The following is a 27599-nucleotide window of genomic DNA, read 5'->3' as shown; positions in this document are numbered from 1 at the left end:
GACCACCGCTCAAAAACATGATACAATGGGTCCAGACCAAGCCCCCATAACATCTGGGAAACTGTGAAGCCTGTGAATAGCCTTGGCCCAATCAAGGTACTTGTGGCAGACTTCCGGGTGCTTTCTTATTTATATTGTACCTATATGGTCCAGACCCACTGTTTGTGCAGCGCTGTACTAGAGTGTGCAGGGCTCCTGTACTTCACTTTATGTCATCCATCTAGCATCGATTGTGTGTTGTCGATGGAGAGCTGACCTCGGTCACACTCTGACCCAACAACAATCCCCTCAATACTGTCACACACATACACACGCACACACACGCACACGCATGCACACACTCATACACATGCACACTTACTTTAGGTCCTGGAACGGCTCTGCTCTGACGTGCGACGTCTCTACAGAATGACCGAACACCACTCCCTCGGTACCTGAGAGAGAGAGAGAGAGAGAGAGAGAGAGAGAGAGAGAGAGAGAGAGAGAGAGAGAGAGAGATGCCTCGTCAATGCCTTTCGGAGCAGCGTGATAGCAGAACACATTCTTCCTGGGTACTGGCAGACGTTTCAGGTTGAAATGCCAAACAGCCCTCATGAAAGGAACAGTGTATATAGATGATGTGGTTACAGGAGCTTTATTAGAGACCACATTTATCCCTATTGGCCCGGGATCAAATCCCACAACTTTATTTCCTCTGCCTCTCTGGCCATCATTCGGTCCACCCTTTTTCTTTTCTTTTCTTGACTTTGCTCCAATCCCAGTACACACACAAACCAGAGCCTTGTAAAGAAAGTGGAAGTGGCTGCGTCTTGCGTCAACTCCCCCCCCTTGTCTGGCCGATATGTGGGTCATTATTTCACTTTTTTGACACATCGGTATTGGTTGTTATGCTGCTGATTCGTCCCGATTTGTAACCACTTTGAACCTTTCACTTTGCGCTGCATTTAGAGCATGTTGATGCTTTTGTGTGACGCTGTAGTACAGGGACGTGCAGAGAGTGAGGGCTGCAGAGGGCTGACACTTCTAAAAGGGCCTCTTGGTGAAAATATTGAAAATAGCAGACCTCCAAGCTTACAACGCATCACGCTGCGACGCATTGTGAGCTTGGAGGTCGGCTATTTTCGATACTTGATACCACACTGATCAAGTCAATACTGGAGATGTGGCGTAACGGCATGGATTTCTACACACAGAGCACAATTCATTCAACATAAGACGCTGCATTCAATGGCAGGGAAAGGGGGTGTTTCTTTCACCATAGTGGCACCATTTGCATCACGTCACCATTTACGCTTCTTTCACCATAGTGAAAACTGCATCCATGGTCTGGAGAGGGCATTTTTTACAGACGGATAACAAGGCACGGGCTCATGCCCCCTTTGATGTCTATGTGTGCACGTGCCTGCTGTAGTATATGATCGAGTAGGATCGAGTAGCATTTACGAAAAAAAGTAAAACATGGAGATAAGACGTTTGACGACGACAGCAACGATACACTTCTGTCTCTGCAACCGAATAACCCGATTAAAACGCGGCTGACATGAACGTTTCATCCGGATGCCGTCGTTCGTCTCCAGCTCAAAAAAAATAAGTAAATCCTTGTAAAAACCGGAGGTCTAGACGGGGGGAACATGGGGCTGTGAGCCGCCTGAATAACCCCAAAGTACTTTTGTGAGTGTTTTGACAGAACTTCACGCCTTAGCGGGTGTGTGACCTGAGCTCTCAGAAAATCCCCCCCGAAAACAACCACCACCAACAAAAAAAAATAAAGTTGATGGAAGAAGCAGGCGAGCGAACGAGCGTTTCTCGTCTGGCAGACCGTGTGATTTTATGCGTCGCACATCAACCCCGCTGCGCCACACAGATTGTCGTGTCGTTTCCCCCCAGAGATAGATATATAAGGGGCACGGGAGGGGAGGCTCAGTTTCTAATGATTACCAGTCTGCCAGACAAACAGCGGAGTCACGGTTTGAGCTGTTTTCTTGTTTTATCTGCAGGTATATACGTAGGTATAATAGGCGTTTTTCCTTCTCTGTCATCTTTGCCCTCCACACAAACTCAAGCTCAGAAGAATACCTCTGCAACATCCTCTCTCGGAGCCGTTTCATCCCACTCCTCTCTCATCGCTCTTCTTCCAGTGGTGTAAAGCAACTACTTTTAAGTTCTGTACTTAACTCATTCTGTGCCTATCCCGAACATGTTCGGCTTTATTTCAATCCAATACAATTTTTTTTTTATTAATTGACTTACCCTGAGCTGCTTGTAGAGTCGTGGGTGGTCCTGGCTCGTCCTGCGCTAGCCAGCTAGCCATTTTACATGGTCCGACGATATATTCCATTAAAAATGGTTTAAAATAAATTTTTGAGCCCCCCAATGTTCACCAAATGTTCAGCGCCGCTTCCGGAACGTAGTCCAGTGTGCCTATCCCGAACATGTTCGGCTTTTTTAATGAAATGAATTATTTTATCGGAGGCCTCAACGAAGCCCCGGTCTAGACGTCCATCCATGCCCGGGACTTAGACTCGGCCATCCACGGGCCGTATTCGCGCTAACGGCCGCATCGCGCCGCCCACTCCAATAATAAATCACATCTTTAGACAGGATTTTCTCCGGATTGTGTTCCCAGACCCAAAGAGAAAGTTTTTTGCGGCTGAAATAGCTTTAGATCGCGCTTCTAAATGGGTTAGCATTTTGGCTACGTGTCAGCTAGCTTCCTCCTCTCGTCCCCCATAGCATTGACTGGAGTGAAAACACAAGCCAGTTGGGGGAGGGTCAACGAAAGCTATAATGAAGGTCTATGGATACATTTCTGGCACTCTAGCGCCCCTTGTGGCCGGATGGCACTGTATGAGTTAAGTACTGGAGTGAAGTTTACTGGAGTATTACCAGTTTTCAGTGTCTTTACTTCGACTCCACTACATCTCAGAGGAAAATATTGTACTTGTACTCCACTACAATTATTTGAAAACGTTAGTTACTAGTTACTTTGCAGATTTTGATTATTAGGCCTATTACAAAACAACATACATTAACCTCTTCAGCCCTATATACATTTGCCGTTTGGTCATTTGCCATTTGAAAATAGCTGATCTAAAAGATCCTGACGTGACACATTGTGACCTTGTAGATCTATTTTCATATTTTTCTTTTCATACATTTGAAATCTTGTTAAAGCACAACTCCGCCCTAAATCACTTCTAGGCTCATTTTCCTGCTTGATCCAAAATTACCGTTCATGGGGTCTATTAGGCAGAAATGCCCCTGTTGTCCAGTTTCCCCAGCAGAACCCAGCAGCTCTCATAGCAAAGAGTGGAGCCTATAAGCTTTTACACTATTTGTTGTGGTCAAAAGTGTTTTTATTTTTTCATGAATGTGGTACAAGCCATCACACTCTGCTAAACAGATGTTAGGCTTTTATTATGTTTTGCCAGTACAGTCACTTTGATTGGCACTTTTTTTTTTTTTTGCGCCGAATGCTCACAGCAAAACATTATTTATGAGATTGTGGTGGCTTGTGTATGTTACAGCATAAAAGAATGGTTTAAGTGCTCCCAGGTCTAAATGGGTTCAATATGTGTGCGATAGCCAATACCACAGATTTACCACAGATATGTGTATGCCAATGATCAGAATTCTCTTTGTTTTCTGTGGTTATAGTCTTTTTTTACAAACAGCATCATGTGTTGCCTCATCTTTGTTTGTTGGAGTGAAATACCTCCAGACAACAATGTCTCTTTCTCTCTGCTATAACTGCATTCTGTCTCTGACCTCGTTGTGAGACTATGTGTGACTATGCGTGCATGTGTTTGTGTGTGTGTGTGTGTGTGTGTGTGTGTGTGTGTGTGTGTGTGTGTGTGTGTGTGTGTGTGTGTGTGTGTGTGTGTGTGTGTGTGTGTGTGTGCCCGTATGTGTACTGTCGATGCGTTTGTGTGCGTGATGTGTAGATTGTGTACCCAACAGGTTTTATACAATTTGAGAAATAGATGGTCCTCACAAGAGAAATAGTTGTTTTTATGTTTAAAAACTATGTTTAGAGTTACAGGTACAATTACAAAAGTGAAGTGCCGTGGCCCAAACTGCTTACCATAGTACGGGTCTTCACAAGTAATGCAAACCTCTTTGTGCGTGTGTGTGTGTGTGTGTGTGTGTGTGTGTGTGTGTGTGTGTGTGTGTGTGTGTCTGTGTGTGTGTGTGTGTGTGTGTGTGTGTGTGTGTGTGTGTGTGTGTGTGTGTGTGTGTGTGTGTGTGTGTTAGCATTCCCTGGCTGGTACGTTCTCTCTCTTTCTCTACCATCCTTTTATTCCTCCATGTTCCATCCCCACATTCCAGTGGTTCTGTCCATCATCAGAACCAGACAGTAAACGACAGCCTCCATCACCTGCACACCTCCACTCTTAACCTCTTAACCTCTCAACCTCTCCACCTCTCCATCCCTCCACCTCTCCATCCCTCCATCCATCCATCCACCCTTCTCCTTCTGCCCATGTGTCACATTATTTGACACATGGGTGGAAATGACAGGACAAAGCCTATTAAAAGAATGTCTGCTATGTACATTTTTGTATTGTGCATATTTAACCCGGTTAACCGGGTTTTTGTGTTTTTATGGTAGTTTTAAAGTGAAAAAAGTGAGTGGATCACTTTACCCCGTTGATTTCTCTGGTCTGTCTCAGTTTACCCCGGTGCTGGGGTAAACTGAGACACAAGACCACTTTTTTTTTTAAAACAATCATATTTTCTCTGCCTTTTGTCTTGAATTATGTTCTGATATCTTCCATTGTTAGGAAACATCCCAAATTACTGGGAAATGTGTAAACTTTTACTGATATATCTTTTAGTTCGCCTAGAGGGGAGCAAATGTAAAAAGTGTCTCAGTTTACCCCGCTCTCCCCTACCGGTATATCAGAAAGCAAAGAGCAAAGTACAACATTAGACAAAAAACAAGTTACTAAATTCAAACACATAATCCAGGCAAAAAAAAAAAAAAAAAAAACGCTGGATGTAGTTGCCAAAGGCAGCCTAAAAAGGCAGCTGGCAGACTGTGTGAATGTTTAAATTAACAGGCTTATGATATCACTTCTCCATCATTGACGCATGCATGGGTACATCTGACTGTAATTACATTTGTGTATTCATTGAAATTAATATGCAGCTACAGTATCCGCATGGCTTGGCGTGTATGACAATTTTGGCGTTATTATTTTTTTCCAGCTGCAACCCTGGTTGGCTGTGTAAAATAGACACAGTAAATAAAAAATAATAAATAAAGGAATGTACGAGGCTTAAGTGCTTCAATCAGTCCCTGTTTTATGATGATATGGGTATGCTAAAGCACAATGAAATGTTTGTGGTATCGCTGGCTGCCAACAGCTCAGGGCTCATAAGACGCTGACACAGATAAGTTACTCCCTATATATAAGTTACTATTATACCTCTCATAATATCGTTGCTGTCAGGTGGAAACCTTATATGTCCAAAACCGTTGCTATACAAGATTCAAATGCAAAAGTATAAAATAAAACAGCAGCTCAACAAGCTCAAAGATCTTTCAAGTTTGCAGATCTGCTATTTTTGATACTCCTGCATGATGATGTATGATCACGTAGGGCATTCATTTACAAAAAAAAGACACACAAAGTTCTTTCTCTATCTCTCTCTCTCTCTCTCTCTCTCTCTCTCTCTCTCTCTCTCTCTCTCTCTCTCTCCATAGTAAATGACTGTGTTTATGTGCTTGTTGAGCCTGACAGGCTCCTATCACTCACAACTCCTCTTTCAGTACAGTGCGTGTGCGTGTGCATGTGCGTGCATTTGCGCGTCCGTGCGTGCGTGCGTGCGTGCGTGCCTTACCCGTGACCCTCAGTCTCTCGGTGCCGATGCTGATCTCCTGTTCGTCGGCAGAGAACAGAACTCTCTCTCCATCGGCGCTCCTCACCTCGAACCTCTGACACTGGGCCTCCACCATCTCTGCACCTGAGAGAGAGAGAGAGAGAGAGAGAGAGAGAGAGAGAGAGAGAGAGAGAGAGAGAGAGAGAGAGAGAGAGAGAGAGAGAGGTGAGGGTGATTACAAGTAATGTATAAGTCAATGTATAATAGAGAGCGGACCAGCCCCGCCCCAGCTATCATTTCAATGCAAGTGCTCAGTGGCGTTTTGAAGCATTAGCTACATGCAAGCATGTAGCTAATCCAGGTGCATTCTGGGGGAAATTGGTCTCTACCTAGAGACCAAAATGTTTGACGTCGAGACGTAATGACGTCACGAACGACGTCAACGTCCATTGAACCCTATTGTAGACCCCAGCGGCGAGCTCTTATGCTCGTGCTTGTCTGTTTCACCCCGTCTGAAATTCCAGCTTTGGCCACTAGGGAGGCCGCTTCAACGTTTACAAGCCGTTCTGGGGGCTTGGTATAAGTACAGTAATGTACTTCCCTGTTACTTCCTGAAAGCTGATCAAAGCCTCAGAGTCTGAGAACTGAAAAACACTGAGTAAATGACATCACATAATCAACCCCTCTGTGGGTGTGGCTAACTTCAGCTGGGTCACCACCCACCTGACAACCAGGCATACTTAATGAACATATTATAACAACATTTCAACACTTTCTGTACACCTTTTTATGGGGAAAAAAAATCTTCCCCTATAGTATTATAATCATAATAATACCTGATCATCATGTTTTAGGGGGGAAAAGGTTTTAAAATTAAGGCCCGGCCCTAACTGGGCCCGACGGGGCAGGCCCGAGGCTCGGCTCGACCCTAACGAGTTTCATCATTTTAAGCCTGAAGCCCTAAAAAGCCAGAGTGAAGGAAAATAAATACATTAAAAAAAAACCTCCAGGTGGCGCCACCTCGGCACCGCGGGGTTCCCCATTATAACGGAGTAGTAGGCTGAGAGAGTGAGAGAGAGATTAGCCTACCTTTCCACTTTTGGTTCGGCAATGTTAGAATGTTTTCTCATGAAGAAAAGTTTAATCCTTAATCCTCCTCATCATGTTCACACCCTGCATCTGTCTGCATGTGCCGTCTGTCGCTCAACTCTCTGTCGAGTCTCTTTCTCTCCTCCACTCTCTTTCGTTTTGTTTCGGAGTCTGACCTGTTGTTAACCCCACCATCGCATCATAGCTGGCTGCCACTGTCTGATGTATGGCCCTGGCCTGGATAAGAACTGATCTGCAAGTTTTAAACATGTCAGATCTTGATGCAAAGCAGACTTCAGTGGGTTTGTAGATTTAATGGCATTTTGGTGCGCAACACCAGCTTGCTATTAAGTATATATCAGCAGCCTTCTGTCAGCACCGCACTGTCTGTGTCTCTCAGGCCCCTTTTACATTAAAACGAGCTCCGTGGAAAACGGCTAAGAGCCGTTTAGTTTTAATTTTTTATGTGGTCTTTAGATGAAAACGCAATTTGTCCATAAACGCGGTAATTTGCATGCCAGGTCGCTAGGTGGCGCACGTCGGCATGACCGCACTGCCGAAGTTCCGTTCTACTTCCTAGCAGCCAGAGGACTCGCGGATGTAAACAAACAAAACCCATAACTCGCAGGCAGCAGCATGGCGAAACATCGCGCCAAAGCAGATATTTTTCAATGGACAGACGACGAGGTGGAGTTGTTACAGTCCTCCTCCTTGACTGCGCATGCCTATGACAACGTGAGCCATGCGTGAGCTAGGACGTCCCATTAGGACGTCCCACATCTTATCATTTTCAGTGGTTTGCTGCGTTTACGGTATTTAGATGAAAGCGGGAGATACAAAGCGTTTTTACCTTTTCCACTTTCAAAAGGGTTTTCACTTTGTTACGGTTTCACCCCCCGAAGACGCCATTTTCATCTAAATGACCCCCCACAAACGGCTATAAATCATTACGTTTACAGTGAAGCCCGTTTTAATCTAAAGGGGGCCTCAATCACTCTGCTCTGCTCGTCTGCTGCCAGTCGTGCACTCCTGGTCACATAGTAAATAAGTGAGTGAAACGCCAGTCAGCGCCATGTTCTTTATCTTAAATATGAAAAAAATAAACCTTTTTTTTCTTTTGTTTTATTTTTTTTTAAAATTTTTTTACAGAACCCGAGGCTCTGCCTGGCCAGACTAATTAGCATACAATTTGAGCCCGGCTCGGCGCAAGGCGTTGTTCTCAGAATGGTTGGCTAAAGTTGCCTAAAGTTCTCAGAATATGGACTTAAGTGGTTAATGTAAAACAGGAGAGAAAAGGTTTCTAACACACAAAGATTTGGAGGACCCCCTAGGGGTCCCGGACCCCCTGTTGAAGACCCCTGCTTTAGCCTATTTTGTGCAGAACCTAGCATGTTTTCTGAACAACTGAACATGAGAAGTTGCCATTTCCCAGACTATTATACAGGGACGTGCTGGCAATTGGGAAAAGCGGGACAACTCCCGAACGGCCGGTTCATTCCTGGCCAGTCCAGGCCGGCCATTAGGAAAAAAAATGACAATAAAATGTCAGCCTTCGTTCCATTTTGGGGGCTGGGCGGCCAACAAAGTAAATCGTCACTGTCGGGCAGAAACCTTGTATCTCCAAGTTTCAAATTTGTATTTTTTTTTCGCAAAGCAAAGCCCTGCTTCATCACACAAGGCCGTTGCACAAAAGTAGTGAAAACAGCCGATCTACAAGCACACAACGCCTTGCGGTGCGAGGCGTTGTGTGCTTGTAGATCGGCTGTTTTCACTAGTTATTTTTTTATTTTTTTTTATTGAATTTCACATTGAGAAATACATTGTACAAATATAGATGTCTTTTTTTTTCTCCCCCCATCCCAAACACACTCATGGCAGTACAAAATCAACATGATTTAAAAGAATGTTTTCGCTAGTTTAAATCATTTTTAAAATGATAAATACAAAACAAACAGTTTTGGACGTATAAGGTTTCCACCCGACAACAACAAAATATAACTCATGTAATTGGCCCACTGGCTTGTCACTTGTCATGATCTGAAATGGCAAATCTTTGAGTAGCAGCAGCGCTATGGAGAGAGATCTCTCTCTATAGCGCGCAATGAGGGCCTCTCCAACTCTTTTTCCCGGGCTGAATCAGGGGCCCAGCACGTCCCTCTCACTGCTATAATTTTAGCTTCCTACTCGTGATCTGTTTCCTGTCTTTCCGTCCTCATGTTTGTATTCTTTTTAAGAGGATAACAACAGGGACAACGCTTTCTCGCCAGCTTCCACCTGACGTTGTAAGGGAGTCCTGAATGATCCAGACCGTACCGGATAACTGCTTGTTCGCATAGCGACTTAAGACCATGAGGACTTTCATCTATGATGTACAAGTCATGTGTGGGAAGGGGGGTCCGTGTGTGGGAAGAGGGGTCCACCGAGGGGTCCACCGTGGGTGGTGTGGACCCAAAGATGATGATCCTATCTCCCAACATGCAACAGCACATATTATTAATTTGACACAGGCTTTTCCCCTTGAGCTTAACCTTCTCCCAGGAGAAGGTCTCGGGATTGAATTTCCACAGATGACTGACGTTCTGCTTCCTGTCCCATCCACCAAATGTGTACAACTCTCCATTGTAGGCAAAGGCTGAATAATCCCAGAATCGCATTGGATGAGGCGGTGCAGAAGGCGTGCTCAGCCAGCAGTTGGTCTCTGTGTCAAACACGCTAACCTGGTTGTAACCCCCAAGTACAAACAGCTTTGTCTTGATTAAGGTAACAGAGTGCCAAGCAGAGATCCAATTAGAGTGCCAAGATCTCGAAGGGTCTCCAGTTTTAATTAAAGTCCAGACAATTGTGGTGGTGTCCAACTTGTAGATGTCATCGTAATTGTAAGCGTAATTCTTATTGTAATTGTAATTGTAATTGAAATTGTAATTGTAATCATGATCATTGTATTTGTATGGCATCGCATTACATCCTCCGCAGACATACATGACCTTCCCCAAGACACAGGCTGAGTGGCAACACCTCGCCTTTGGAACAGTCCCATACATCTTAGGTCTGCACCAACTGTGGGTGTTGACATCAAATCCATGAAGTAAGTTGCATGAAAGATCAGGCCCATCAGACCCACCCCAGATGTAGGCAACATCTTCTATGAGCACAGCTGTGTGGCCCTCGCGACTGGAGGGAACCTCAAAGGGACGTTTTCCTCTTCTATTTGCCATTGGTGGCAGCTTCCTCCAGCGTAAAGACACAGTGTTGAAGATGTGCACACCAATCTGATCCTTGCTTCTTTTCCTGTACCCTCCAAATAGGTACACATAGTGCCTCACTGCAACAGCATCGTGTTTGCCGTCTACTTGTAATGCTGCTTTCCGATGCTCTGTGCAGTGAAACATTTCATACAGAAGGAAAACCTTGGATCGCACCTAATTTACCCTGCTGTATCTACAGTGCTTTATCTTGCGCTGTAAATGTATTGTAACTATTATGCTGACTCTGTCGACTGAACGTCCATGGTGGGATCAAGAGTTTTTGGTAATTCGTCGACTCTTGCTCTGTATGTGAGCAAAAATGTGAGCTACCACTTATATGGGTACAGCAGCACAAACATCACGCAAAGCTTGGCCAATCCGCAAGACCGATGGCTTGGTTTGACCAATAAAGGAAGCCGATTCCTTTTTTCTTTATCCTACCATAAAAGCATGACATCTCTGTGTATGCTTGCATCCGTAGCTACACAGCTACAGAACCATCCAACCGATTGGCTTCAAATTCAGCGCACGCAGAGGACCCGAGTGAGTGCAGCACTCAGTGTTGAGTCGGTCGGATATGCCAGTCATTGGTTCTCAAACCTGGGGTCCGGGACACCCTGGAGTCCTTGAAAAGTTGCGGGTCCATTTGGTCCCATTAGTGCACTCCGAGCTAGGATTCTGTAGTGTATATTGGGGTCCGAGAGATTGTATTACATTGTATGAAATTAAGCCGTGTGCATAACAAATTGGGGGTCCTTGAAATTAAAGGGTTTGAGAACCAATGGGCCAGGTGGTTTCCCCAGCACTGCCGGTCTGATCGATCTCCCCGTATGATGTGCTATTGGGGCCCCTACACTGCTATGCTGCCCACATCTAGAGTCCTGGCCGCTATGTGGCCCCCTCACACCTACGCTGAACTGCCGATCCGACCAATGGGCCTCATTCACTAACCTGGCCGTGCATTTTGTGTACAACCTGGTGGTTACTTCCGTGTACAGTATATTGCATGAGTCAATTCTGAAGTGTGATTCATGAAAGGGGGTGCAGAAACATGATTTGTTTGCGTCACAGGTGTAACTATTGTTTTTTTGAAATTCACAAACGCGCTCCCATGTAGATCATTTGCATTGTTTCACGCCCCATTTAACACCGTAAAAGGGAAAAAAAAATACAATAAAATGTCGGCCTTCGTTCCATTTTGGGGGCTGGGCGGCCAACAAAGTAAATCGTCACTGTCAGGCAGAAACCTCGTATCTCCAAGTTTCAAATTTGTAATTTTTTTTGCAAAGCAAAGCCCTGCTTCATCACACAAGGCCATTGCACAAAAGTAGTGAAAACAGCAGATCTACAAGCATACAACGCCTTGCGGTGCGAGGCTTTGTGTGCTTGTAGATCGGCTGTTTTCACTAGTTTAAATCATTTTTTAAATGATAAATACAAAACAAACAGTTTTGGAAGTATAAGGTTTCCACCCGACAACAACGAAATATAACTCATGTAATTGGCCCACTGGCTTGTCACTTGTCATGATCTGAAATGGCAAATCTTTGAGTAGCAGCAGCAGCGCTATGGAGAGAGATCTCTCTCTATAGCGCGCAATGAGGGCCTCTCCAACTCTTTTTCCCGGGGCCCAGCACGTCCCTCTCACTGCTATAATTTGAGCTTCCTACTCGTGATCTGTTTCCTGTCTTTCCGTCCTCATGTTTGTATTCTTTTTAAGAGGATAACAACAGGGACAACGCTTTCTCGCCAGCTTCCACCTGACGTTGTAAGGGAGTCCCGAATGATCCAGACCGTACCGCATAACTGCTTGTTCGCATAACGACTTAAGACCATGAGGACTTTCATCTATGATGTACAAGTCATGTGTGGGAAGGGGGGTCCGTGTGTGGGAAGAGGGGTCCACACCCACGGTGGACCCCTCTTCCCACACCCACGGTGTGGACCCAAAGATGATGATCCTATCTCCCAACATGCAACAACACATATTATTCATTTGACATGGGCTTTTCCCCTTGAGCTTAACCTTCTCCCAGGAGAAGGTCTCGGGATTGAATTTCCACAGATGACTGACGTTCTGCTTCCTGTCCCATCCACCAAATGTGTACAACTCTCCATTGTAGGCAAAGGCTGAATAATCCCAGAATCGCATTGGATGAGACGGTGCAGAAGGCGTGCTCAGCCAGCAGTTGGTCTCTGTGTCAAACACGTTAACCTGGTTGTAACCCCCAAGTACAAACAGCTTTTTCTTGATTAAGGTAACAGAGTGCCAAGCAGAGATCCAACTAGAGTGCCAAGATCTCGAAGGGTCTCCAGTTTTAATTAAAGTCCAGACAATTGTGGTGGTGTCCAACTTGTAGATGTCATCGTAATTGTAAGTGTAATTCTTATTGTAATTGTAATTGTAATTGAAATTGTAATTGTAATCATCATCATTGTATTTGTATGGCATCGCATTACATCCTCCGCAGACATACATGACCTTCCCCAAGACACAGGCTGAGTGGCAACACCTCGCCTTTGGAACAGTCCCATACATCTTAGGTCTGCACCAACTGTGGGTGTTGACATCAAATCCATGAAGTAAGTTGCATGAAAGATCAGGCCCATCAGACCCACCCCAGATGTAGGCAACATCTTCTATGAGCACAGCTGTGTGGCCCTCGCGACTGGAGGGAACCTCAAAGGGACGTTTTCCTCTTCTATTTGCCATTGGTGGCAGCTTCCTCCAGCGTAAAGACACAGTGTTGAAGATGTGCACACCAATCTGATCCTTGCTTCTTTTCCTGTACCCTCCAAATAGGTACACATAGTGCCTCACTGCAACAGCATCGTGTTTGCCGTCTACTTGTAATGCTGCTTTCCGATGCTCTGTGCAGTGAAACATTTCATACAGAAGGAAAACCTTGGATCGCACCTAATTTACCCTGCTGTATCTACAGTGCTTTATCTTGCGCTGTAAATGTATTGTAACTATTATGCTGACTCTGTCGACTGAACGTCCATGGTGGGATCAAGAGTTTTTGGTAAATCGTCGACTCTTGCTCTGTATGTGAGCATAAATGTGAGCTACCACTTATATGGGTACAGCAGCACAAACATCACGCAAAGCTTGGCCAATCCGCAAGACCGATGGCTTGGTTTGACCAATAAAGGAAGCCGATTCCTTTTTTTCTTTATCCTACCATAAAAGCATGACATCTCTGTGTATGCTTGCATCCGTAGCTACACAGCTACAGAACCGTCCAACCGATTGGCTTCAAATTCAGCGCACGCAGAGGACCCGAGTGAGTGCAGCACTCAGTGTTGAGTCGGTCGGATATGCCAGTCATTGGTTCTCAAACCTGGGGTCCGGGACACCCTGGAGTCCTTGAAAAGTTGCGGGTCCATTTGGTCCCATTAGTGCACTCCGAGCTAGGATTCTGTAGTGTATATTGGGGTCCCAGAGATTGTATTACATTGTATGAAATTAAGCCGTGTGCATAACAAATTGGGGGTCCTTGAAATTAAAGGGTTTGAGAACCAATGGGCCAGGTGGTTTCCCCAGCACTGCCGGTCTGATCGATCTCCCCGTATGATGTGCTATTGGGGCCCCTACACTGCTATGCTGCCCACATCTAGAGTCCTGGCCACTATGTGGCCCTCACACCTACGCTGAACTGCCGATCCGACCAATGGGCCTCATTCACTAACCTGGCCGTGCATTTTGTGTACAACCTGGTGGTTACTTCCGTGTATATTGCATGAGTCAATTCTGAAGTGTGATTCATGAAAGGGGGTGCAGAAACGGGATTTGTTTGCGTCACAGGTGTAACTATTGTTTGTTTGAAATTCACAAACGCGCTCCCATGCAGATCATTTGCATTGTTTCACGCCCCATTTAACACCGTAAAAGGCAACCGGATATAACCAAAGTGGAAAAATATAAAACATATGCAAGCTTACAATGCACAATGGATTAACTGAACATTTACATATAAAGTAATGCTCTCATGTGTTATGATAAGAAGTTTACAAACCCCACCTCCAAATCATAGACTAATAAATGTGTAAACGACATTAGAGAAGGCTTTTCTATTAAAGAAAGCTCATATTTGACTAAGGTAACATTTTGACGCTGGAATCCACGTACGCCGAGATCCGATCAGATTATGGACCAGGTCAACATATACTGTCCTACGTCGGAATGGGGAATTGATATAGACACATGACTTATTAGGCCATTGCATGGCATTCATGTGATCATGATATTATAACGCATGTGGCCTCACTTACAAACTGAAAACACGCAGAGGAATCTAACAATTAAACTCTAAATGTGTCAACTGAAAAAAAAAAAAAAAAAAAAAAAAAGTTCGAATTTGCATCACATCTACAGTATATTATAATATAATTATGCAGGCAAAAACAATAGATCTTTTGACATCTTGCATGTTCCAACATTTTCCACAATATGTCCATATATGGGTATTCCCAGATATGGGCTTAATATTCATGACATCAGGGATCTCATACCGCATGAGAATAAAAGGGTACGAATAAAAAAATAAACCCCACCCCTCATTTGCATGCTGGGCCCTGATTGGTCCCTCATTTCTTTGGAGGGAGTGAAATCCAATTATTTTTTTTGCAATGGCAGGTTTGTCTGTTTTTTCCAGGCTATGTGTGTGTGTGCGTGTGCGTGTGCGCGTGCGTGCGTGCGTACGCGTGTGTGTGTGTGTGTGTGTGTGTGTGTGTGTGTGTGTGTGTGTGTGTGTGTGTGTTCACCTCCAAGACAGCAGGTTCTTGTGTCCCACTCTAACAAGGATGGATTTTAAACTGTCCTTTCATGGCGTCACACTGGACCTGCATGCCACTAATTGGCCGCTCGTCGCTTTGATTCCGCTCAGTCGATACCGTAAACAAGGACGACGGGAAAGAAAGAAAGAAAGAAGAAGAAGCCGCCCTCGCAGACGTAATTGCCCGGAATTCAAACGCCTCGCTCCTGTCGCCGGTGCGCCGGAAAACCTCACATGTACAAAGCCGTTCTTATTTTTCTTATCGGAGATAGCACTATCAGCTATTTTTGCTACTTTTGTGCGTCACTCTTTTATGATGAAGTACAGGGGTATCAATTCATGAAAAGAAGTTGAGATGCGGAGATACAAGGTTTCTGCCCCCAGAGAGCAATGACCGGCCGCTATTTGAATGCGTCAGAACAAAATGCCTGATGACTTCAGGGTGGCATCAAAGCAGCATCTCTTCACATGATCCACTTTCACTTGAAATAGCTTGAGTTGTACGAAGCTAGCAGCCAGCAGTGGTGAGGTGCAGGATTTGTACCTATTTCCAATACTTTTACCCTTACTCCATGACATCTCAGATCCAAATATTGTAGGCTATTTTTACTCCACAAGATCTTTTTTTTTCTTTTTTTTTTTTTTGAAAATGTAGGCCCATAGGTTTTGATGAAGTTACAAAACATCCGTTAACCACCTCAGCCCTAAGTACATTTCGGCCATTTGATAGCCGATATACAAGCTTGCAATGCTTCGCGATGTCACACATTGTGAGCTTGTAGATCTGCTACAACGATTTTTTATACATTTGAAAACTTGAAACGGGACATACTTTAAGTACATTTTTATACCAATACTTTTTTGTACTTTTACTTCTACATTGCAGTATTGATACTTTTACTTTTACATTTGAGCACTTTTTTTACACCACTGTCGGCCAGGTTACATGCTGTGCGCATGCACGCGCACACACGCACACGCACACGCACACGCACACACACACACACACACACACACACACACACACACACACACACACACACACACACACACACACACACACACAGGACCGTTTGGGTCTTGCATCCATCCTGCTCTAACAAGGAGGGATTTAAACTGTCCCTTTCTTCTAATCAAGGCTGGACCCATGGCACTAATTGGCTGTCGGCGCTTTGATTTGGTACAGTGTTGTCCTCCACTCCATCACAACAGGAGTGACACCGGGAGAGCAGCAAAGGAAAGCCTCTGCGGCGATGCAGCCTCCGAGCGGAGCGTAATTGCCTGGATTCGTACTGTACCGTATGGTATTGTATAGCATACTGTTTGTACTGTACCGTATGGTATTGTATAGCATACTGTTTGTACTGTACAGTATGGTATTGTCATCAGACTCATCACTCATCAGAACGACATGTTTGAACTTCAACGATTAAAAATCCCATCACAGAACTCACTTGAAAGAGCTTGAGCTGTACAAACAGACGCATTCTACGTAGTGCATACGTGCACGGGCAGGCGGGTGCGGGCACACACACACACACACACACACACACACACACACACACACACACACACACACACACACACACACACACACACACACACACACACACACACACACACACACACACACACAAACACACACACCAGTCCAATTAAATGTGCTGGATAGTTCTGCAACCTATACTGTCACACTGTGTGTGTCTCTAAAGGCCCTGACACACCCAATCCCATGTGGTTCATTTTATTTATCTTATTTTATTGTCAAGTCAAGAATCGAACTGGGTTCAGTTGAAAAAAATACATGTACACGCACAGACACAGTCCGACGATACTTTCAGATCACTTGAAAACAAGGCGCCTTGTTTTCAAAGTTATGCAAAAGTCACGTGTGTGTAGACTAAGCCAGTGCTATATATGCCAAGCCTGGTCCTTTTTCTCTACCAAGAAGTTGCATGGACTATTTTATAAAAGTTACCACGTTAACACATGGGAAGCCAAGGTTTCTAACATTTCTAGCTGTTGCTGCTGCCACAGTTCACTCACGCTTCATTTTGAAGAGCCTCGGAAGCTTTGTGCGTGTGCACGTGAGTGTCCACTGACGATTGAGGAAGAAAATCCATTTGTTTACAAACGCTCGCGAAACTAAAATCCAAACCGGGGCCGACCATCGCGGTAAAGTGTCGCCGTGAAAACAATCAGATCTCTGCTTCCCTGGTGTTCTTTGCACCTCATTCATAGATAAAGCCCTTTTTATGTTTCAGCCTAGAATCAATGCAGCCTAGTCGCACCATTTTCTCTCTCTGCGAGCCACGGTGTGACGTATGGACTAGGGTCATTCACAGGGAACACAACATGCGCGCAGCACGCTGGACAGTTAACCCTTTGTTGTCTCGTTGAGGAACGAGACAACTCCTTTTGGCAGAGCGACCCCTAGTGGCCTTATCTCGTTACTGAACGAGTTTGGCCCCTTGGGTGTTAAACGAGCCACGTTGTTCCAGACCCTCCCAACTACGGTTGGGAGCTACAGTAAGAAAGGGAAATAGGTAACACCATGCCTTCTTTATTCAGTTGACAGTGCAGCGAAACAAGCACTCAAAATCCCTCCAATGGATCCAATCTAGCACTAAGAGCCCCCAAAACGGACCACTATGGTAAGTGTTCATATTTTACCACCCCACTGGGAAATGCTAGCATTAAATGGTAGATTTAAAGATTCAAAGAAAAAAAATTATAATAATAATAATAATGTGCATCCTCCGTTTTTTTGGTGCTGAGCCAAAACTGGAGCAAGTAGAACAAAGCGGGGGCTGGCTAATCACTTTTGAATGCTCCAAAAGAAAATGATCTGAGACAAACGTCGGTCTTTTTCAAGAATGACTTGATAATATTACTTGAAAAAGACTGAAGGGTCAAAACGTTGCATACTGTCTGCTGTTTGTCGCAAATATATATAGGCGACACAATGGGTTGTGAGGTTGTGGATCTGCTATTTTCACTATTTCTTGAAAAAGGGCATTTTATTTTTTCTTCTGTTTCGATGAATTGAGTACGAAGGACCCCGATGGAAACAATCCATAAGCTTTCTTGGGTTTAATATCCTCTTAGCAGACATTGAATTGAACTGTACTTCCCTGTATTTTTATTGCAAACTGCTAATAAAGTAATCAATCAATCAATCAACCAATCAATCAGTCAATAAATCAATCTATCAATCAATCAATCAGTCAATCAATCAATCAATCAACCAACCAACCAATCAATCATTTCTTTCTGAAAGAAGCCCCCCATGCCCCTCATCTGATTCCCCTCCTGCAATGGTGTGATCATTCTGCCATGTCCAACATCATCTGTATTATCCGTAAATATCATTGGATTCATCCCACTTCTCTTTCTTTTAATTTGAAATAATACTTTACATCATAGTTATCTTATACCTTAGCAGTTGGCATACTTCAATAGCCACTCTACCTTTTCGTTAAAACCACATTCAGTGCCACCTGATTGAGTGCAAGGCCTGGATTTCTTTTTTCTTTTTCTTTTTTTCTCATTGTAACTATAGCGAGTTCAACCCAAGGACACACAATTGTAAAGGAAGTATAAAATGCGAGGAACCAATTACAGAATGATTGGATAGAAAAGGCTTGTGATGAATACCTCCTGCTTACAGCTCCAAATCGACAGAATTGTTTTGCTATTTCAAAAATAAAAAATAAAAACACCCACAAAGTAGCAACTCAATCACTTGACTTGTGTTGAAAAGGGGGCTAAAAAGAGCAATGTGGCTTCTGAGTAAAACAAAAAAAAGGGTTTGATCGATGAAAGGGACGATTTTAAGAAAGCCATCATTATCAGGCGTTCTCATGCCGTTTAAATGTCAATGAAAAATGGTGCACTGATTCAAAAGAGAAAAAGATCAACAAGGAAATAAGCGGATGTGGAAGTGCGTTCGACGAGAGACAGAGAGTGGGCTGGTGAATGGGAATGGAGATATTTAACTAGCTTTATACCGGAATAAGCCATTGTCACAGAAGACACATTCTGATCCCTTACTGTCACACTGTCTCTACCGCATCATCTCAAAACCTGTACCGATTGTGCAAGGACGCGCTGTGATTGACCAGTAACCACTTTGAGTGGCGTTTGGGGCAAGCGCTCACCTCAAAACGGCACAGTCAAAAATGGGAGCGTAGTGTTGTTCCGACGTGTCATTAGCCCAATGTTGCTTTAGCCCGTCTTTCTCCCTTGACTAACACTATCTCTTACCCTGAGCCTAACCGCACACCAGACAAATGGGACGTCGGACTATGGAAATGTCCTGGTCAAAAACTATATTTTCTCTCTTTGTCTGTGGGGTAAGCACTATATTGAAATCTGAACGTTTATGTAGATATATGGGCAAAAATTGTGCAAACACTATTTTGAAGATCATCCAAAATGGTCATGACGATGACAGATGACTGTCTTGGAATCCAATAGCCATGGTTTCCAGCCTGTTTGTGCTCTGTTCGGCGATTTTGTTTTCTCTCTCCGCACTATGGTCTGGGGGGGATTCATTTGACTCGTATTTCAGGGACAAGTAGGGACGTAGGCGTTGTCGTTGCTGATTGGATGTTGTTCCAACGAATCAGAGTAGGGTTAAGGTATAGCTACGTCATCAACCAGGCAATACAGACTGGTGTATTTGTCCCGGCCCACAAAAAAGACCAATCGGAAGCCGCGGTGGCTGGAAAGCCACGTGGTGTTGTTCCAACGAATCTAAGCTGCGTCTGGTGTGTTTGACAGACATGACCAAAGACCAATACGAAGCCGCGGTTGGACTCCACCGAGTTCTATGTCCCACCCCCCCCCCCCCCCCCCCTTGGAGACAGGCTCCTTTCCAGACTGTGATGCGTAGAGACAATACAAAATGTGGAACGGAGCGAACAGTTTGGAAACCAGGCTAGTAATCCAAGGCTAGGTCCTAGACATGTGTTACGTTGTGTTCTGTGTTCTTTGAGTGCTTCCTCTGTATTGCTGTCCTGCCCTTCGTGTGTGGAATGAATGCTATTGGACTGGACCCTGCCTCCTCGTCTGCTTCTGGTTCCACACCTACCTGATTCACCATGTGACACATGGAGGAAAGAGGAGATTTATTTTTAAATGCTGCCAGTATTTCTATTTTTCAAAAGAAAAAAAATTAAGAAAACACTTAAAACAAAGGCCAAGTGGCCTTCATGCCCCTAAAAAGATGACATCCCACCCTGCATTGTGAGCTTGAAGGACAATGTTTTGCTGGTACATGGTGATGTTTATAGGGGTTAAAAGTGTTTAAGAAGGTCAGGGTTTGGTGGTTATGCTGTAATGTGTTGCCTCCATTGACATTTTAATGTTTTGTATGCCTTTAAATCCCGATGATTCGGGCTGTGCGCTTCTTAAAATTCAAACGCGGTCTCCCCTTACGAGTGCCAATAAACTTCACTTGACTAAACTTCAAGGGGGGCTCAAGGTTTTTTCTTTTTTTTTTTTTTCCACATGCACTTAGAGTACAGCTGTGGCAACATCGCAGGCAGTTAAATTCTAGTGCTTAATGCCTCCTTGACCGTGTGACGGCAATAAAATTGCAATAAGACCGTTAACGTAGTCAAAATAAAAGCAAATAGCAGGAAACTGTGCAAATAGCATATGTTGCAACATAACTGTTACATTAATGTGGCTAAGTCAATCTTTAAGTATATTTATGCATTTTCTTTTTTGTATCTGTTATAGCCTATAATGTGCTCCATACTTGTAGCTATGCCTCTGTTTCTATCTACGTTCTGCATACCTGACCAGCCAGGGCACAGCGGGTCTGGTGTGTGATGTTAACAATTTAAATGCTAGAACCAAAAAAAGCAGAAAGCAGAACCAAAAGTTAGAAATAACCAAAAGTCAGAAAGGTTATTCTAGTTTTAAAAGAGTAATAAATGAACTCAGGGTGTTTTACAACCTACAAAACAACTCTAATATTAAGAAAATCAGACATTAACTGGCAGGCGTACTGTTCTGGGAGGTCCCAAAATAGATAAGCCCAAGAAAGGGTCCGGAACATTTTACACCCATCGTTTACTCATTCGATTCCTTGACCCAGAAAACATAGGATTGGCATGTTTAATTACAGGTAATAATAATTATATAATAATAGTTACCTACTCCTCCCGTGAGGGAAATTCAGATATTTGCGGCCCAACCCAGCGGCTTTTTTCAGCTTAACCCAGCTGAACCCAGTGCAGCCCACAAGGAGCACGAGGGGGAGGGGAGCAGTGATAGCTGGAGCAGGGAATCGTACCTGCGACCTCTGGGGCCTCTGGAGTCCTAGGTATGGACACTAACCACTCAGCCATCACTGCTCTACGTTGTCTAGAAGCCAAGATAGCACACATTTTATGTCGGCCATTTTGAACGTCCAAAATAGCAGCTTTGCAGGTGTCTGCATGTGCAAATGGCAACAAAGATTTTTTGGGATTCCCCATGCTCTGAAGATTTAAAAAAATGTGTAGTTTTACAAATCTCCAAAGAATTCCAACAAATAAACACCTGACTAATGACTCCATTCTCACCACATCCTCCCAAGTCGGAAACGCCCTTGATGGGTACTCCCTTTTTTGCAGGTGTTTCGATCTAAACGCTAACATTTAACTTCACTTTAACTTAACTTCACCATGCCTAAACCTAACCCTAACTTCACAAACACTATGCCTAACCCTAGCCTCACAGAAATTATAACCTCAAAACCCTGTCCGCCGGAACCGGATACAACATTGGACCTGTTTCCGGAACCATTTCTTTTTATCACAGTGCCAGAACGGGTTATGTGGACTTCACGTCTGCTATACAATTACAATACCAGTGGTTCTCAAACTATTACTGCAGGCGATGTTGGTGTTGAATGTGAGTTCTCCCTTGTCACCTGGTTGTCATGGATACATCAAAGACGACTGACGCCACATGATTAGATTTACGTATAGATGAGACACTGACTAGATGTCTCCCAAGGTGGAGGGGCCTTAATTCTTATATACTTTAGCTATTGAAAAATAGCAGATCTACAAGCTCACAGCGCAGCACCGAGTGCCGCGCTGCGAGCTTGTAGATCTGCTATTTTTTAAAAGTCGTGAAAATGTGTGCAACTCTTTCAATATATGTATTTTCTAAGCAAACATTTGTAACTCAAATTCTTGGGGGTCCCTGGAACTAAATATTTTGAGATGGGGGTCCGTGGCCAAATAATATAATTTTGGGGGTCCTTCACATGAAAAAAGTTTGAGCACCACTGACATAGAAACATAGGTTTTAAACCCCCTCCCCCTATGAAGATCATTCACGGGGGGCCCGCAGTGAATCCTTGTACCCAGGGCCCAGCATTTGGTGAGACACCCCTGCTCGTCTATAAAGGCAACAATGTTCACAGACTGAACAAGAAGTTGTCTCATTCCAATCTAACAGGGGGTCACATGTACAGGTATAGACTGCTGCTACCCTTCGTTCCTCTGTGACCTTGAGCAAAAGGCAAGGAGAGCATCATTCCTTCGTTAATTTGTTCTCTCTCTCTGTGTCGTAATTTGGATGTTAGGTCCTGTCGAGCTAAAATAAAACACTCCCCCATCTCTCTCTCTCTCTCTCCCTCCACCCATCCATCCATCCATCCATCCATTCCTCCCTGCTCTCAGACCATTACAGCTGTCAATTACAAACCCAGAGTGCCTTGTCAGTCACAATCAAACTTTATTAGCAACCATCAATCCAGGCTATAAGTCTCTCTCTCTCTCTCTCTCTCTCTCTCTCTCTCTCTCTCTCTCTCCTCTCTCTCTCTCTCTCTCTCTCTCTCTCTCTCCATCCCTCCCTCTATCACAGCATGTCTCTGTGTTGTTCTACTCCTCTCTCCCTCGGTCCCAGACAGACAGACAGACAGACAGAGAGAGAGAGAGAGAGAGAGAGAGAGAGAGAGATGGAAGATGGTAGATGGGAGACAGTTGAAATGGTTTGATTGGGGATGTGCTGTGTTGGCTGCTTTCTTAGATATCGAGTTAGCTGTCTCTGGCCATTCAGCTTTTATGTCTCTCTCTCTCTCTCTCTCTCTCTCTCTCTCTCTCTCTCTCTCTCTCTGGAGAGAGAGTACTGTACGTTAAGGTCCCTGTGAAACTATTTGTCTTGACGGAGACGTGCGCAGCACTTTGATAAATACGGCCTCCGCGTCTAGAATGTATATATTCAGCCTCATGGGGGATCCCAAATGTGTTTTCGAGGAGATAACCTGCACAGTCAGCTGTAGAGATAGCGCGTCTCTCGGTCGTGAGCTGGCCATTGGGAAAAGCGGGGCAACTCCCGAACGGCCGGTTCATTCCCGGCCGGTCTAGGCCGGCCATTACGAATAGAGAGAGATCTCTCTCTATCGTGCGCAATGGGGGGCTCTCCAACTCTTTTTCCCCGGGCTGAATCAGGGGCCCAGCACGTCCCTGAATCACTCCATCCGTGGCTGACCTGAGAAAGAACCCAAACTTGTCCGAGGATGTGAGAGTCCAGGTCTTTCATCAGACCACGCTCCCCCCTTTCCAAGTGGGGGCAATAATGCTGATATATGATAAGATAACAAACGGAGCCCGTGGCAATTATGCCAAATTGAAATGGATCTAGCAAAGACAAAATCAATGTTGGTAGAGCCAACGCTGAATGATTCTATTGTCTGGCGGTGGCGTATCAATCCAAATGTCTGTTTAAATGTGTGGATAACATCGGACAACTTTTGTGTCTGTATTTACCCAGGGCACTTCCTCATGCTCACAAGGGATGGTGAAGTAGGGATGAAAAGGTTGCAAGCATGCAGGGCCGTGCAGAGAACACTGGAGGGGCAGGTGCTCAAAGATCATTGAGGGCAAAGGCAGCACCATTGCTCACTGGAAATGTTACAGTACATATTGTAATGGAAGCAAGATAACAATAACTTGTAATCAAATTATTGTCTTCGGAATGCTACAAAAAACTAATTTGAACTCAAGTCTCCATGTGAGTAATCAATAGAAAATAAAAGTCATTTTGGGGTTGAACTACTCCTTTAAAGGACAACTATGTTTTTTTTACAACAAGGGTTCATATTTTAGATTGTAATTAGAGAAAAGAAAAAGTGAGTGTGAAAATGTTTTCATTTGCTTCGTTCTATTGTTTTAACGTGTTTACCGTGCTAAAATGTGGGGCATGCGTACGCATGAGGGCATGCGTACAAGTGGCTAAATATGTCTTTTTAGACACAATAAGCCGGCAGTTTCTTTATTGCTATTTACAGTAACACTTCTAGCCCCCATAAGTCACATCCAACCATGAAAGGTTGCGTTGTATCTTGGGAATGGGCCTATTCTGTGTAAAATGACATATTTAGCCACTTATGCATGCCCCCAACCACTGAAATAAGAATCTAAAACAATAGAAAGAAGTAAATTAAATCAATTTAACACTCATCTTTTATATTCTTTAATTACAATCTAAAATATGAACCCTTGTTGTAAAAAACTAAAGTTGTCCTTTAAGTACAGTACTTGAGAACATGTACTTAGTTACTTTACACCTACAGGTGATGATACTAAACTCATATAATCACGAAGAGTTCTTTGTTGTTTTTTTAGTCAATCTTATTGGCAAACAGCACGGCCAATGTTGACTCAGAGAATTGAGTGCTTTTGAAAACACCAGGAAAATGCTTCCCCTATCTAATCACTCCTTAATTTGGAGGTCACCGGTAACGTCAGGGAGACCTCGTTAAAAATGACAGGTTAATTTGCGCAGCAATTTGAATAATCTCTTCCTGATAAGAGCCTCATCACTGACAGTGGCACGGCCCTTCAAAGCTCTCCACAGGCAGGCTTAATATTGCTTCATTGTAATTTCCGTGAAATTAAAAGTAGCAATACAACAATATAACTGCTTGGTACAAAATGTATTCCCACAAGGACAATAATAAAGCATCTACTCGAGTCGTTTAAATAAAAATTCCAATATATTAAAATTGCATAATGGGTGGGTGAAAATGTCAAAAGCACTCAATGTAGATCAACAGCACTGATGTCATACAGTACACAACATAAACCGAACGCACATGGAGGTTTGGTTTTCGACATACTCCACACAACAGAAACCAAGTATTAATGAATACCGTAGTTCTCAAGCTTTCTTTTGTGCCAAGGACCTCCAAATTGATATCTATATTTGGCCGCGGACCCTCATCTGAAAATATTTTGTGGCAGCTATAGGGACTCCCAGTCCCCACTTTGAGAACCACTGCATTAGATGGTACGGAAGTCTGTGTAGTCACAGTAGATGACCCTACAGTACCTAATCATAAATCATAAAAAAATCGATTATAATAATGAATAGATTGTTTGATTCATCCCCAAAAAATGATGATGACGATGAACACCAATTTGCGCATGTGTCCCCTGGGTGCCTCCGACACACTCACACACGCTCAGATCGACGGTGCAACATAAGTGTGAGTAGGCCTGTCACAATTATTACATAATAATCATCTACTCACAATTATTTGACATAACCGCAATTATGTTGTCATAAGATAATCGTCATAATCGTTTCCATCTTGAAGAAATGTCATACATTTTCAAACATGTTCAAAAATAGTGGAAACAGCCGATCTACAAGCTCACAACGCGTCGCAACACATTTTTTTTTTTACGTTTAAAAGTTTACACATTTTTTTAAGTATTGCCAATATGTCAGTAATTTCTTTGTATATTAATATGTGTCATATTATCTGCCATGTGCAACTTAAAAGCCCGACAGAAATGTCATTGTTAACGACAAAAACACAATTAAATTGTTAATCGCAATTATTTGAGGGACAATTAATCGCCATGTAAAATGTCACAAACGTGACAGCCCTAGGTGTGAGGGCTGCGTAGCGGCCCGAGGGCAGTAGTTAGATAGTTACACATGAATACACAACACAGACAGTTAACACAATACACTGACAATATTATACAGCGCCTCTCTTACAGAGAGGGAAACATAATAGGCTACCAGTCATCAGGCACACGCTTTATCAGACGCATGCATACATACATCAAAGGGGGCTTGAGCCCCTGCTCTTTTACCCGTCCGCAAAACGTGCCCTCTTCAGACCATGAATGCAGTTTTTACTATGGCGAAATAAATGCAAATGCCCTCTTTTCATGCCATAACTGAAGGCAGCATTCAAGAGAACGGCCTAGTCCAAACTCTCCTGAACTTGAATGCAGCATCTTATGCTGAAAGATGTGCCCTCTCTGTGTAGAAATCCATGCCGTTAGGCCACATCACCAGGTATTGACTTGATAATGCAGTTCAGTGTGGCATCAAGCACCGAAAATGGCAGACATCCAAGCTCACAGCATTCTTGTGAGCTTGGAGGTCTGCCATTTTCGATATTTTCATCAATAGGGCCCTTATAGAAATCTCAGCCCCTGCCTCTCTAACATTCTCTGCATGGCCAGTGAGGCATCACAGTACAAGCATAAAGTACAAAAATAATTGACACCCTCAAGTAAATACTTCTTCAGTCAAATGTTCTGGGTTACTTTCCTCTCCTTTCCTCTCTCGACTATTTAATCAGCCGTTGACCGTCGTTGCCCTCTCCCTCCTCGGAGACGGGATGCCAGCTCTCCCTCGGTTATCTGAAACCCTCAGAGCCGAGCAAACACGGCTGAGGGCAGCAGAAAGGAAGTGGCTGAGGACGGGCCAAATCAGATGACCCCTCTCCCGCTCTTCATTCACTCCTCTCCTGCCTCCCCCCCGCCTCTCATTATCTACTGCTTATTTTCAGTCAGTCCTTCTTCTTTTACTATATGAACTAAGGTTCAGTCCAATGCCTCGGACACGAGGAAGTTAGGTCGGCAGGTGGCACACCAGCAACTGCCTAGGTTGCCTGTTATGCCTAGAATCACCCCTGAGAGACATTAACTCAATGGTATCTAACCTTTTCTGGATCAGTACATCTCACCACAAGACCACATAACATAGCATTAAAAAAAAAAAATCTTTAATGCATTGCATATGCAATTAGGTCTACAATGTTTCCGTTGAGAAAAAAAAATCTATATTGCAAATGGGGCAATGGTGAGGTTATCATAATGTGTTAAGAGGTAAACTACTCTTGCTGATTTCATCAGAGACTGGTCACCAGTTGCAAGGTTTTTAAAAGAAGAATGGACTAGAGTAATATTGTGTATCCGAGTGACAAATTCCGAGTGACAAATATATGAGAATATAATGTCCTAAGCGTGTGTCTTTGTAATGTGCATGTCATTTTGTCAAAAAAACGATACAAATATTGAAAGATACAATGTTTCATCCTGCATCAGATGCCCGATGAATGTAGCGACTGAAAAGTTGTATCTGCATTCACTTTTTTAAGTGAAGACAGTATCGCTCTTCTCAAGTTCATTACTCCGACGTGTCCATTTCATTAGGTGCACAAAAGCACCTTTTCTACTAAAGCCTATTGTGGTGTTTTTGCTAGCTGTAAAGACAAACTAGAGTACTTCCACCACAGCACACAGGTGTGCACACACACCTCTGAACTGAGCAGTAGGGGTGTAACGATATAGTAACTGTATCGAAATATACTTTTTAACTTAAAAAATCGAAGTATATTGAAATG

General features: G+C 43.8%; 1 protein-coding gene across 1 annotated transcript in view; it reads right to left on the bottom strand.

Annotated features, from left to right (window-relative positions):
• LOC308281723 (zeta-sarcoglycan-like) overlaps positions 1-27599 on the bottom strand; it is a gene marked incomplete at both ends in the record, with an annotated part of 572868 nt that overhangs the window by 105498 nt on the left and 439771 nt on the right. Inside the window, 2 exons of the mRNA XM_080722001.1 lie at positions 362-434; positions 5848-5970. Coding sequence (XP_080578127.1) covers positions 362-434; positions 5848-5970 — 196 coding nt within the window. The remainder of the gene's footprint in view (positions 1-361; positions 435-5847; positions 5971-27599) is intronic.

The sequence above is a fragment of the Nannobrachium achirus genome, assembly GCF_963921795.1.
Source record: "Nannobrachium achirus genome assembly, chromosome: 3".
Lineage (NCBI taxonomy): Eukaryota > Metazoa > Chordata > Actinopteri > Myctophiformes > Myctophidae > Nannobrachium > Nannobrachium achirus.
This window is presented reverse-complemented; position numbering and strand designations above follow the sequence as displayed.